The following is a 12,230-nucleotide window of genomic DNA, read 5'->3' as shown; positions in this document are numbered from 1 at the left end:
GAGTTACGATTTCGTGAAGATTAGATTTTAAAAAGTGTTAGGCTTCTGGTGGCTATCACCACTGAGAATGCTGATCATTAGACGTACTGTATGTATAGCACTTCTATTTGTTACTTTACCGGCAAAGATTTGTACATGAAGAAATGTGGTGTTCCTGGTGGAACACTTACTAATATTTTACTTGTAATCCAATTAGAGATATACATGAATGCTTCCATATCACCCGCAGACGTGCTAATCGAAGGCTTCGTCTGCTCTCATGCCCTGCGCCAGCTTCAGCTCCATCTGTCTGACCAGTGCCTGCGGGACCTCTTCTTGGGTGGCACGGACAGTGACACGATACATCTGAGCGAAAGAGTTAGCATGACAGCACCAAAAGAATTGAAAGAGTTCTAATACATACCTTCTTCTCGTAGTTGGGCTCCAGCCGCAGCAGACAGCCCGTCTTACCTCCCTCGAATTGGTACACAGCGCAACCAACAATGTTTTGAGAGTTTGGATCGACACCATCCAAAATCTTGAATGCGAATCCCTCGACAATCCTCCGAGTGAATCTCTCGTTGACGGTCTTGTTCTTACCTAGCAAGCCAAAGGTCTTCTGGGATTCTAGCGGTCCACCGCCAATCTGGCGCCATCGCTTGAAGAATTCCTCGGCTGACAGAGACGAGGATTCCATGTAGCGGTGCATCAGGACAGGCAGCTGAAGTGTGTAGGCCTGGAGAGCACCAGCCAAGTATGAGATACGGATGGTGGGCGCATCCGTGAAGGGACCGTGGGTAGTGCAGAACAGAGTCTGCTGTGTCTGTCCGGCAGCCGGGATTGTTGGTTCGGGCAGGCTCTTCGTGTCAATCTTCAATTGAGGAGAGGCCGGGTTGTCGACAGTGGTGGTAAGAGACCCGATGGGGTACGTGGACTTGTTCGAGATGTAGAGTTTCACGACACCCATAGGACCGCGGTACTCCGAGCGCAGTCCGACCTGGATCTGTGCATCTTCGAAGAGTACACCCTCGCGCGAGAAGAACAGTCGGTTGTAACCGATGTCCCATTCTGGGGTCAGATGAGCGGCACTGGCCATGTTGGGAGCTGGGGCTGATGGACCGCTGAGATCCAGGCCCGCTAAGTCGCCCGACGCACTGGCTGCATTGGACGCGCTTGCCGGGCTGGCTGGAGTATTGCCGGACCCAGTGCGCGTGCCGTGAACGATTGTCGTGAAGGTGCGCTTGAGACCGGTGTTCTGTGCCAAGAGCATTTCCTGCTTGTCCGCATTCGCGTCCTTGCCACCGATAACCCAGGTCTTCTTCTCGCTCGCGCCGGCTGTCTTCTGGTGTAGCCGAGAAAGGAGAATGGAGGTTCGCTCCGAGAATGGCGGCATCTCATCGCAGACCGTTCGCAGCAGATCGTCGGTCGGGAGAGTCGCCAGCGACAGGTACTCAAATGCTCGCTGCTGCAGTTCGGAATCGGGGGAATGGCTGTACAGGCGGAAGATTTGCAAGAGCTGAGGTTTGATTTCGGGGAACAAATTCACAAACTTGACAAACGACGAGAGAATCATGGCCCGCGCGTTGTCGGAACTGGAGAACATCTTGGCCTGCAGGGCCAGGAATTGCTCAATAGGGCTCGAGCCTGCGTTTTCGGCGACGAGGTGGCCGTACTCGCCCAAGACGTAGCAGCCGATTTTTACCAAGCTTTCGTGACAATCGGACTTCATGTAGCCCAGCAGGGTGTGTGCTGCATAAGCTTGTAGTTCTTCGTTGTTGGTCACGATCTGAATCACTCGTTGCCATACTTCGTCGTTGACATGTTCACCTGCCAGTGAGAGCAGTTTCAATGTCATGTCGATGTACCACTGTGCATCGGCGGCGTATTTCTCGGTAAGAATTGCGACCTTGAGTACCATTTCCTCTCGAATGGCATAATCGGCAGTCTGCAGGTATCGCAGAAGCTCGTTAACAATGGGGCCGGCATTACTGGTATCGCACATGCTGTACAACAAGTCCAATCCTTTGCGACGAACACTGATGTCGCGGTCTCGAAGCGAGCCCAGGATGATGTTTTGGTGCTTTTTAATCGGGTCAAGGGTTTCAGCCCGAGCGGCGAAATGGGTCAGCGCATCCAGACCAAGGTATCGAACGTTAGTCTCCCGAGACTGAATGTATTTGCCTAGGCGGGTGGAGATTTGCATCATGAGATTGTGCTCAGAGTCGAGGTGGATAAGGAGATTGATGGCTTCGAAAAGGATGGCGTTTTGGGCATTGTTCTGCTGGACATTCTTGGGTGTTTCCATTGCAGCTTGCATCATCTGGGAGAGGGATTCTCGAATAATCTCGCGAACATGGCTGTCCTCTGTAATTATATGTGAGAAACTGAGTTAAAAGTTGCCACGGCACTAAACATACCTGATGGGGGATAGTATTGCAACAGGCGCAAGAACTTAACCTGAATCCATGGACATGGTACGCGGTAGTAGAGGTAGTCCGGAGCGATATCGTTGTCAACCACAATCCGCTTCAATCGCTGCGCAGCCTTGACATAACAGCCTTTGTATTCCTCTGGCAAGTCCTGAGCTAGCGCCATGACCAAAGAGGTGACAGAGAGCGTAACTCCCATATCAGGGTCATCCATGATCGATATGATTCTTTCGGCCCATTCGTTTCGCACGATACCGGGGTATTTGCGGTACAACCGAAGCAGCGTTAAAGCGGCCTTCTTTTTGACGAAAGCTTTAGAGGTACTGAAAAATGTCAGAATAATCGTAAACAAAAACAAAGAACGTCCCAAACTCACGGTGAGATGAGCAGCCTGTGAACCTCCGAGCCAAGCGCTTCTCCAAGCTCTTTACCACCGACATTAGCCACAGCATGCAGGGCCAAGCAGTTATTCAATTCATTATGATCGAGCAGATCCTTCCGAATACTGTTGACAACCAAATGAAGCAGCTCGTGCTCTTCATGCAAGAACAACGTGACAGCCAAGTATCCGATCTGCTTCTCAGAGTACTTAGGCGAAGAGATCAAGTTAACAGCCTCGAGATGGCCGAAGTCCACATCATAACCCTGAATGTAGACATAGAGCAATTTGCAAACGTATTTCTTCTTCTGGTAACCATTAAGATTGCCAGACTTAAACTTCTGCCGAATATTGGCGAGCTCCTTATTGACACGCTTCTCCTCGAGTTCTCTAGCGCGTGCATTTCGCAAATCAGCAATGAACTGCACAAGCCCTCGCATAGACGACATAGCGACGGTAGCAGTGTAGTGTGTTTATCAGCCCACGGACCGAAAAAAAAAATTGACGACTATGGTATGGCGGGGGTTTCGATCGAGGTGCGCCCTCGCATGCCACGCGGGATTATCACCTCAGGGGGTTCGCGATCGGACGCACAACGTCACACAAACATGTCCCGGTTATGCTGGTGTGTCGATTATGGGGCATTGGCCATGCAGCGTGTCGGGTGATAGATTTCCGGATTCGTGGAAGCTCCTTAGAAAACAGGGGGTTGGGTGTGGTGTGAGGGAGTTGAATTCTGGGAGCTTGTCAGCAGTGGTTGGTTGGTGTGGGCCGGAGGTATCCGATTGAACCGCGACAACATACAGAATAGCGCCCAGTTTAGAGATCCCAGGATAAATAGGCCGAGAAGCACGCGAAGTCGAGATGAGTCCATCCCCGTAACTTGTCCGCTCCGTATTTCCTTTGGGTCACTTCCGCTGTCGATCAGCACGGGTTCCGCTGTGGCGGTATGTGGCGGCGGAGGAATACTGATCCGATGTGGCGGTGCAAGTGTAAGTAGTTGTTGTCTTATTTTTGTTAGTCTACAAAACTATTATCTCAACATACTGATTCCATGTGCAAAATACATAGTAAAAACACTCGGCAAAGGACTTGGCTTATAATTGTTTTAATATTGCCCAGATCTGCATCTTCTCATTGCAAACAAGCTTTTGAGGCTCGACACGTTGTACCAAGTCTATTTTAAGAAGTATGTATATTCCCGTTTCAAAGTCACCCAAGTCCATTTCGATAGCTTTTAGCGCGTTGAACAAACACAATTGTTCGTTTTCTTTTGGTATTTATATATATTGCAGTGAAAATTAGATATTATTAAAGTTCTCAATTTCATATCTCATTCAGTAGTTATTGATAACCCTAAGCAACCTCAACCAGTAAAAATGCCCAAGCCCAAGACGCCGCCACCCCATCAAGGCGGGGATGAAAAAATGCAATTATCAATGACAGAGAAACCCATCAACGCAAAAGATACAAGTGAATCGAGTCACTTAAGCACTGCCAGTGAAGTCAACCTCAAGGGCGGAATCAACAGCAGCAGCCTTCTCACAGGTACAAGAAGCTAAAGTCATAGTTAGCAGGGCATTCAAAACCACAAATCACATCTGTAGAAAGGAAACTAAAACTTACCCTGAGGACGGCTGCCACAGGCACAGGTCTCACCAGCGATAGTCTGGTTCTCAGTGACGGAGCGCTCACAGGTGCATTGACCAGCTGGGCGAGAGCCTATTTGGAATATGTTAGTATATATGTATCTTCCAAATTATCAAGAAGAGTGGAATCACATACGGCATGAGCAGCGAGGACCCGAAACGGCGTTCTCGGAGGAAGCCTTGTTGCAGCTGCAGTGGAGGGCGCTCTGCTGGCCGCAGGAGCACTTGGCCTGGGCGGCACAGACGCAGGAGCCGTCTTGAGTGGTCTTGCAGCAGGTGGTAGTGGGGAGGACCATTTTGGCGGGTTGATGTGATATGACGTCGGTTTTTGAAGATTGAGAAATGATGTTGATAAAGGCGAGGGATTTGTGAGTGTGCAAGATTGAAGGATGAAAGATGTAGAAATGAGATTGTTTTTGAATCAAGATGAGAGTGTCTGAGAGAAAGAAAATAATATACTGCTTCTACGAGTTCCTTTATACTGTTCTGCATGAGTCGAGGGCGAGTGGTGATTATCAATAGATGGGCTTTGATTGGCTGGGAGAGGTGGTGTCACGTGGTACGGTGTTCTGTTTCGGTGGACGTTGATTGGCCCATAGCGGAGACAAGCAAATACATGCCTCTTGAGTGGCTGGATGATCTGGGCTCACAGTGGATGTGTTGATAGAAAAATTTGATTACCTTTGTCTTGCTTCTGATTCGATGGATTGGATTTGGATGACCTATGTTGGTGGGTTGTACTTGCAAGGTTTGTGTTGGGAGGTTTTATAGGGTTTATAGGGTATGCAAGCAAGGGAACTATTGGTTAGTCGCAGCGGGCCCCGGGGAGCTATGACCTTATATAATGAGTCGAAGTACGGAGTATGGAATATAGAATCTGTTATTGGATGTTTATGGTGGCATAAAAGTATGAAAGTAGATGAAAGTAGAGAAATGTCAAGGACAACTTGGTTTATTTGGTTCAAGTGAATTGTAGATGTGATGGTCTGTCTACTTCTAAACACAGTAGCATCTCTATACCATTTCGACCTTTCATCCCGAGGCTTGAGATCAGAAACAATTAAACTTAGACAAACTGCTTCCCAAACAATGGTCGCCAGTTTCCAGACCAGACCAGACCAAAAGAAACACGACAAAAATGGGAACAATGCGGTGTAATCAAACGAAACATGTAGATGCAGGCAAGGAAAAGGGTTCAAAAAGATAGTTGATAACACAGGATACAGAAAAAAACCCAGAAAGAAAAACCAGAAACCTGAAATCAGAAATGATGAACGCTATGAGAATGATTAATGATTAATACTCGCTGATGTAGATCGCGGATCCTTGGTTAACCCAGCTAACCAGTTAACCAGAAGGCGGAGGGAGATGAGATGGAGAAGATGGAGAAGATGTGGAAAGCAAAACGAGGATGTCGTATAGCAGACAAGTGGCAGCCGGTTATTTTTTAAAGCCCACTGTCTTGATCCCCTCACTGCTGAATATAGTTGGGGTAGTTGTAAGATGGCTCCGAAGTTGGGAGACTCAGAGTCGATGTATTTGCTTGTGTGTAGGGAATTGGTGTGCCCATCGGGCCTGCGGTGGCGTCGTAGGAATAAGGCCGATAATCTTGTGCTGCCGAGACTGGCAGGTTCTGCATCGTGGCCATGGGTCGGCCTTGGGTTGGTAGTTGAGAGCCCATTCCAAGATTGTAGCTTTGTTGTTGGGGCCCTGTATGAAAACAAATTTGTTAGAAACTCGGTTGGAGAACGTCGATCAAAGGATCGAAGACTAACCTAGAGTGTTCATGTCATAGGTAATATGTGAACCTTGAGTGTCTGTCGGCGACACCGAGCCCTCGAACGATTGATGTTGATCATAGGGTCCCATACCTGGATGACGAGGCATAGCGTATTCCATGGGTCGTCTCATATACGGGAGACCTGGCTGATTTGGCTGCGGTCCTGCGAAGCGATTTTGCATAGGATACCCCGCATATGGTGACGGATGGGCCGATGCATCGGACAAGCTGCTTGATCTGGTGACTGGGTAATCGTTGCGGATGGTTCTATGTAAATCGGACATGGAGGAAGACGCAGCAGGACGGAACATCATATTTGACTGAGACAGGCTGTCATTTCGTCCAGTCGAGGACATGTAGGTTCCTGCTGTGGATGCAGAGCTGAGAGGGGAGACGAGATACTCGTCTTCATTTGGTCGGGTGTAGCAATCGGTACGCAGTGTTCTCAAAGCCCCGAAATCTGGATTTGGAACGCCGTAGCCTTGTGGAGATGCCACTGGCGTGACACCTGACTGTTTGCCCTCGAAGGGCGTGCGGAGAACTTTTGTGGTATCGAAATCGTCAGGAAGGGCCCGAGATTTGAGCATTCTCTCCCGATCATTCGTAGTGAGACGCTTGAGCTTCGCTCGCCTAACAGTACATCCCGCGTTAGCCAAGGACAGACGATTCAACAAGTTGAACACCCTACCTATTTTGGAACCAGACTTGCACTTGACGCGGGGTCAACCCAGGGATTTCCCTCGACAGACGTTCTCGATGAGCCGCATCGGGATGTGCCTGGCGAGTGAACTCACTCATCAGAAAGCGGGTTTGGTTATGTGTTAAACTATACTTCTGTCAGCAACAATGCGACGTACTTCGATGACAAAATCCCGTACCGAAAACGCTTCATCTTCTTCTTTTCCATCGAAGGCGATCTATTGTCATCGCTACCCATCATGTCCTTATCGTCATCAGGACTGATTGTCGATTCTCTCTCGTGGTCGTCTCTCGGGTCATGCGGGCCAGAAAACGATGAAGCACCCGTTTCTTCAGGATGACCACCATGCCCGACCAGGGGTTGAACGGTCGAGAAGCCCCGCTGATTCAGACTCGGGATCTCCAACTTAACACGCGGAAGCATATCTTGTTTCGCCGCCTCCAACCGGTGGTTGACCGTATCCCGTGAAACATCTCTCTCCAAGTACGGCGCTGAACCCATGCTGACGGGTTGTGCCACCGGGTTATTTAAGGCGTTCTCAGCCTTGTAACCAGTCGGCTGCATCTCAACAGGACGAACTGGAGCGTGCACAGGAACAGGAACGCCGGGCTCCTCTTTCTTCTGCACAGATAACCGCGGTGAGATAGTCCTGGGCCCGAAAGAGTGTCTCTCGCTGTTTCGAGCTGATAGATGAGATGTAACTGCAGATAGGGGCGAAGGAACAGGCGAAGATAATGAAGGCAACCAAAGGCAAGGCCCGCCGACTGACATGGTAAGGTTCTAGTTTGCGTATGTGTGTGTATATATGTTTGTGTGTTGCCCTTACCCACGATAGTTCAAAGACAAACTCAAGTTCTCTTTTGAAAAGGGAAAAGAAGTAGAACCAGGACTTTCGTCAACAGAAGCAATAGGAGAAATTCTAGCCCAAAAAGGAAACGGTAGTCTCCCCCCGATATGAGACGTTGGTGGGTCTGATCGAAGTGCCGTTAAAAAAAAAGGGTCAGGGTTTCTTCTGCAATTAAAGTAAAGGGTGAAGCTGCTTTGTTCCAAACTTTAGAGAAAATAAGAAAGGGGATTAAAGGCGCCAAAAAGCATGCGTGTCAGGTGAAGAGGAACCGGTGTGTTTTCCAGAAGAGGAGAAAAGAGGAAAAAACAAGGCCCAAACGAGAGTAAGACGTCAAGCGGGACAACTGTTTCCAGCCTTTATTATTCTCTTTTTTTTGTCTCTGGATCTGAGATCGGTTCCGATTGATTCTGATGATCGTTACGCAGCTGGGCAGTAGCTATAAGGTGTTGAGAGAGAAGCATCCACCAAAGTGAAAATGTGGTACCTGGGACACACACAGCGCCGCTAAGCTAGGATCGACCGGAGATAACCTGTGAGGCAAATATGTCTTAATAGCCAAGCGAGGTAACGGTGGGCATACAGGGATATTAAACGGAATGGCCCCAGGATCCACCATTTTAGCCACCCAAACAATCCCATGTATAACATATACAACTTAGAATATAATAACTAGTATAATCAGCTTAGTTCTAACCTACGTAGATGAAAATATTTGAGTCCAAAAGGAAGAAAAACCAAGTCCCAATACAGGCTGTTCAGCTAAATCAATTCTCAGAGGGTGGGCCTGAGGGGTATGAGACTATGATGTTGTACATGTACAGTGTAGAAAGTCCAACAGAACATAGACTCAGCGAGTCCACACTCGAGTCCACAGATCAACACTCGATCTATTTACCTGGGTGAAGATCCTATACTAAACGGTCCATAGCGGCAGCCGTTAACCTCGTTGGTAAAACATCAGGTTACAGATGGTATATATGGTATGGAACGATACAGATAGCTAGTATTAGTATCAGAAACTAAAAGGATCGTCTCGGAGAATAAAATCGTAGCCTCCGATCCAATGCCCGTATCCGGCCTAAAGCTCTTTTACCCATAAGGCGTCCCTGGATACGAAGTGACAGGTACAGAAGTTTCTAACAGAATACGGGGTAAGAGAAAAGATAGGATCTGTACACAGAACAAGTCTCTATTATCATCATGGTCACGGCCGAATGTTCAGGGTGTATGAATGGGAATGTGGGAATCGTATGGTGTGTCTAAGCTGAAAGGCTGGGAACCACCACGTCAATTCAGCTGAAGCTTAGACGGTAAAGGGGACAAATGGGTCCTGCGGGACCCGAGGCCCGGAGGGAAAATAAAGGAAGAAAAAGGAGAGAGACAATGCTCTACTTTTATGTCTTTTATTTTTTTATGTTGTATATACTGAATAACGTGGAAATCGACCGTGGATTGTACCTCGGTTCTGTATGTTGTAGACAGATGAGAGGAAGAGAAAAATGAAAGAAAAAGAAAAAAAGAAAAAGAAAATCCTGATTCCCGGGACGCCAACGGTTACAGATGTAAGACCCAGGCCATGTGGAAAGGACCAGTCGACTGTGCTAGTGGCGTGCTAAGGATCCATAAGCGGACACACTGAGCCGCCGGACCCTCGGGGCTATCGATCAAAGGAATAGCCACTCAGCGGGCTGCCCGCCACATCTCCATCGTGAATGGATGCTTCGGAAAGAAGCGAAGCAGGTGTCGAGACCGGGTGGAGATATTACCCACTGAAATGACTTGGAAAAATAAGAAAGGGAAATAATATATAAAAGGGACAAAACGTATATTAAATAAAAGTACATATATATATGCCGAACCAAACGAACCAATATAGAGGGCTACATTAGCAATATTTGAAACTTGAGAAAGGGCTCCAATTTATCGGAGCTAAATAGCGTTTGTAGAGCCTCGTCCGAGGGAAATTCCGATAGTTCCATCGATTTAGAGAGGCGTTAACTTCTTCAGGAAAGACCACCAAGCGGACCTTGCGCAATGAAAATCGGGAACTAATTAGATACCTAGCAAAGGGGTTGTTTAGCGAGGAATATACCCATGGCTCGGTAGTTGTAAGGGGAGAGACAGCTCCCCTGGAAATCTCCACAATCGATATGAAACAATTCGAGTCGCAGGTGAAATGAGGCGTTAACGGTACGGAGTACGGAGTACTAGAAATAATAATATTTTCATTAAAGATCCATGTGGGTCAGAAAGTACTCTGACGAAGAGCATCGGGTATTTCGGATATGGATGGGATTAATAGGACTTGGTTATAGTTATAGGTTGTCTGTTTTCTTACATATGTAGATAGAATCCCATACATGTATACAAAGTATACAACATACACAAATTATACAAAACGGCTTATGGTTTCCACCCAGGTGGATCTCGGAGGAGAAAACTCGGAGCCGTTGGATTTCGATCCCGCACACCACGGCCGAAATGACGATCTCTAGGCCTTGTTTTTCTGTTTTACTGTTTCGTGGACCCTGAAGATGAAATAAAAAATTAAAACTAAATCAGGATCACACCGTTGCAACGTATGATGTACGTTGTCCTTGTAATCTCCCTGGAACGTGCTGTGCGGGGAAACCAGATCGAGAGTATCATTTTACTTTATCTCTCTATACTGTATGTACTACTTTGTATGTGTCTATACACCACATGGCAGTATATTGTAGTATCAAGCCACGTACAGGGTACACATGTATGTATACATATACTTTGTATACTGTATACTGTACTATACCCTACAGGTAATAAGTATTCCTATTTATCCATCGGACTTTAGAATATTAAGTGGGTGACGCAAGCCGATCTCTTGGCGGAATGGAGGCCCTCTCCCCTTGCGAGGATTTAATCTAGATAGTAATTTCTGGCTTAAGTCGTAATATAAAGTACGGAGTACATACGGAGTAGAGAAGAGAAAGTAGAGAATAGAGAACGTAGTAGACAGGTGTCTCTTCAGAAGACGTATACATTGTAGATGTAGATGTATACATGTACATTCCCCGATCTAGAAAGTTGAATGTCAAGTTTTTGCCTAAAAAGGAAAAGGGTGTGGGTCACAGTAATCCGAGTAGTTAAAAAAAAAAAAAAGAACTCGCTTCCACGGATTTTATCTGACATCTCAAAAGGATATCGGTACATCCATACTCCGTCCTCCGTAGAATATCAATAATACCTACCTAGCTACTCCACACATGGCCAGTGCATCAGATCGGACCACATGGCTACCGTTATACCTCCTTCCATCTCTTGTATAGCGGGTGTCCACTAATGGGGACAAAACTCGGCGCTTGTGTCGATAGTGGCCCAGACTGTTGAACTTCCCATGTGGTTTTTTATTCTTTTTGTTTACTTAGTGTGGTGGACACTGTTTGTATAGTCTTACCTGGTGCATCGATCCCCAGACGATCAGTGCGCGATTTTCTGGCTTCGCTTGCTCTTCTCGAACCCTATTTTGCTATATTGTACTATATCATCACGAACTACTCCATCGAAAGGATTCTTCTCTGAGCTTACGAAAAAAGGGGGCCAAACCAAGTGGACAGGGAAAAAAAAAAGTGCCCACTTCTGCAACTAATGGTTCAATGGGAATTCTTGTCATCTCGTGTACTCCGTACTCCTAGAGACTCCATATTCTCTCCTTTTTTTTGATTGATTTCGTCGTTTCCAATGAAGTCGCTTAATCTTACTGCCTAATCAAAAACCACATGTGCACTTAATCTTACCCCCTAGTTTCTCAGAGAAGAAAAAATTTAAAAAAATCGAAGTGAAACATGGCTGTGACGCCAACCGCGCCACTTACGAGAAATTAGTTCTGGCGAACACGGACAGAACGTGATTATTATTCTTTTTCCACTTTAACCACGGAGTACTTCATGCAGGAACCCTTTCAAGTCATTTGTATTAGAGTTGGCGATCAGCTAAAGAATTGTGGTCTCCACGTTAGCTAATTCATTGTCTTTAGTCTCCATTGCCAGGTATGAACTCTCATTCTGTCAGTGACCCGCTTCCCGTAAAATGCTGGATTTGGTTCAGTCGTGCCCGCAATCGGCCAATGGGCTTAACTGGTTTGTTTGTTTTTGGTTTCGGTTTAACATCATTGTCCGATTCTGCTCCGAAAAAGCTGGACCGATGGCGACCCTGAAGAGAAGCGGGTTCTTGAAAAAGAAAAAAAAAGAAGAAAAAAAGAAGAAAAAAAGAAGCTCGTGAAATGACCCCAAATTAGGGCAGATAAATGTTTAACTCTGCCTGCAGGGATGACCCAGGACGCACTCTGGTATTCGTATTCGAAAAAAAACCCGAGTGCTGAACCATACCAGCAGATGTGTGGCAGATAATGCAGGTGCACGGATGTGGTAATCTCGCTCCCAGATCACAGCACCAACGGCGTCGTGATATTGATACAGGAAATACTGCAAG

General features: G+C 46.9%; 3 protein-coding genes across 3 annotated transcripts; all 3 read right to left on the bottom strand.

The window, feature by feature from the left end:
* Positions 1-234: 234 nt before the first annotated feature.
* Positions 235-3,236, bottom strand: N7471_012286 (AP-2 complex subunit alpha; the record flags this gene model as incomplete). Its single annotated transcript, XM_057285005.1, has 4 exons — positions 235-345; positions 404-2,343; positions 2,397-2,731; positions 2,785-3,236. The coding sequence occupies 4 exons, from the start codon at positions 3,234-3,236 to the stop codon at positions 235-237; spliced, it is 2,838 nt and encodes a 945-aa protein (XP_057131271.1).
* Positions 3,237-4,093: 857 nt separating this feature from the next.
* N7471_012285 (putative copper resistance protein Crd2) lies at positions 4,094-4,929 on the bottom strand. Its single transcript, XM_057285004.1, has 3 exons — positions 4,573-4,929; positions 4,414-4,509; positions 4,094-4,345 (listed from the first exon to the last, which is right to left on the bottom strand). Exons 1-3 carry the CDS (start codon positions 4,730-4,732, stop codon positions 4,275-4,277), a joined length of 327 nt encoding a protein of 108 aa, XP_057131270.1. The 5' UTR covers positions 4,733-4,929; the 3' UTR covers positions 4,094-4,274.
* Positions 4,930-5,370: 441 nt separating this feature from the next.
* Positions 5,371-8,288, bottom strand: N7471_012284 (homeobox domain-containing protein). Its single transcript, XM_057285003.1, has 4 exons — positions 7,095-8,288; positions 6,905-7,042; positions 6,212-6,846; positions 5,371-6,146 (listed from the first exon to the last, which is right to left on the bottom strand). Exons 1-4 carry the CDS (start codon positions 7,685-7,687, stop codon positions 5,908-5,910), a joined length of 1,605 nt encoding a protein of 534 aa, XP_057131269.1. The 5' UTR covers positions 7,688-8,288; the 3' UTR covers positions 5,371-5,907.
* Between the last annotated feature and the right edge of the window lie 3,942 nt (positions 8,289-12,230).

The sequence above is a fragment of the Penicillium samsonianum genome (genome assembly GCF_028829775.1).
Source record: "Penicillium samsonianum strain IBT 33392 chromosome Unknown utg000007l_segment0_segment0, whole genome shotgun sequence".
Classification (NCBI taxonomy): domain Eukaryota; kingdom Fungi; phylum Ascomycota; class Eurotiomycetes; order Eurotiales; family Aspergillaceae; genus Penicillium; species Penicillium samsonianum.
The sequence above is the reverse complement of the archived record's forward strand: the minus strand, read 5'-3'. Positions and strand labels throughout refer to the sequence as shown.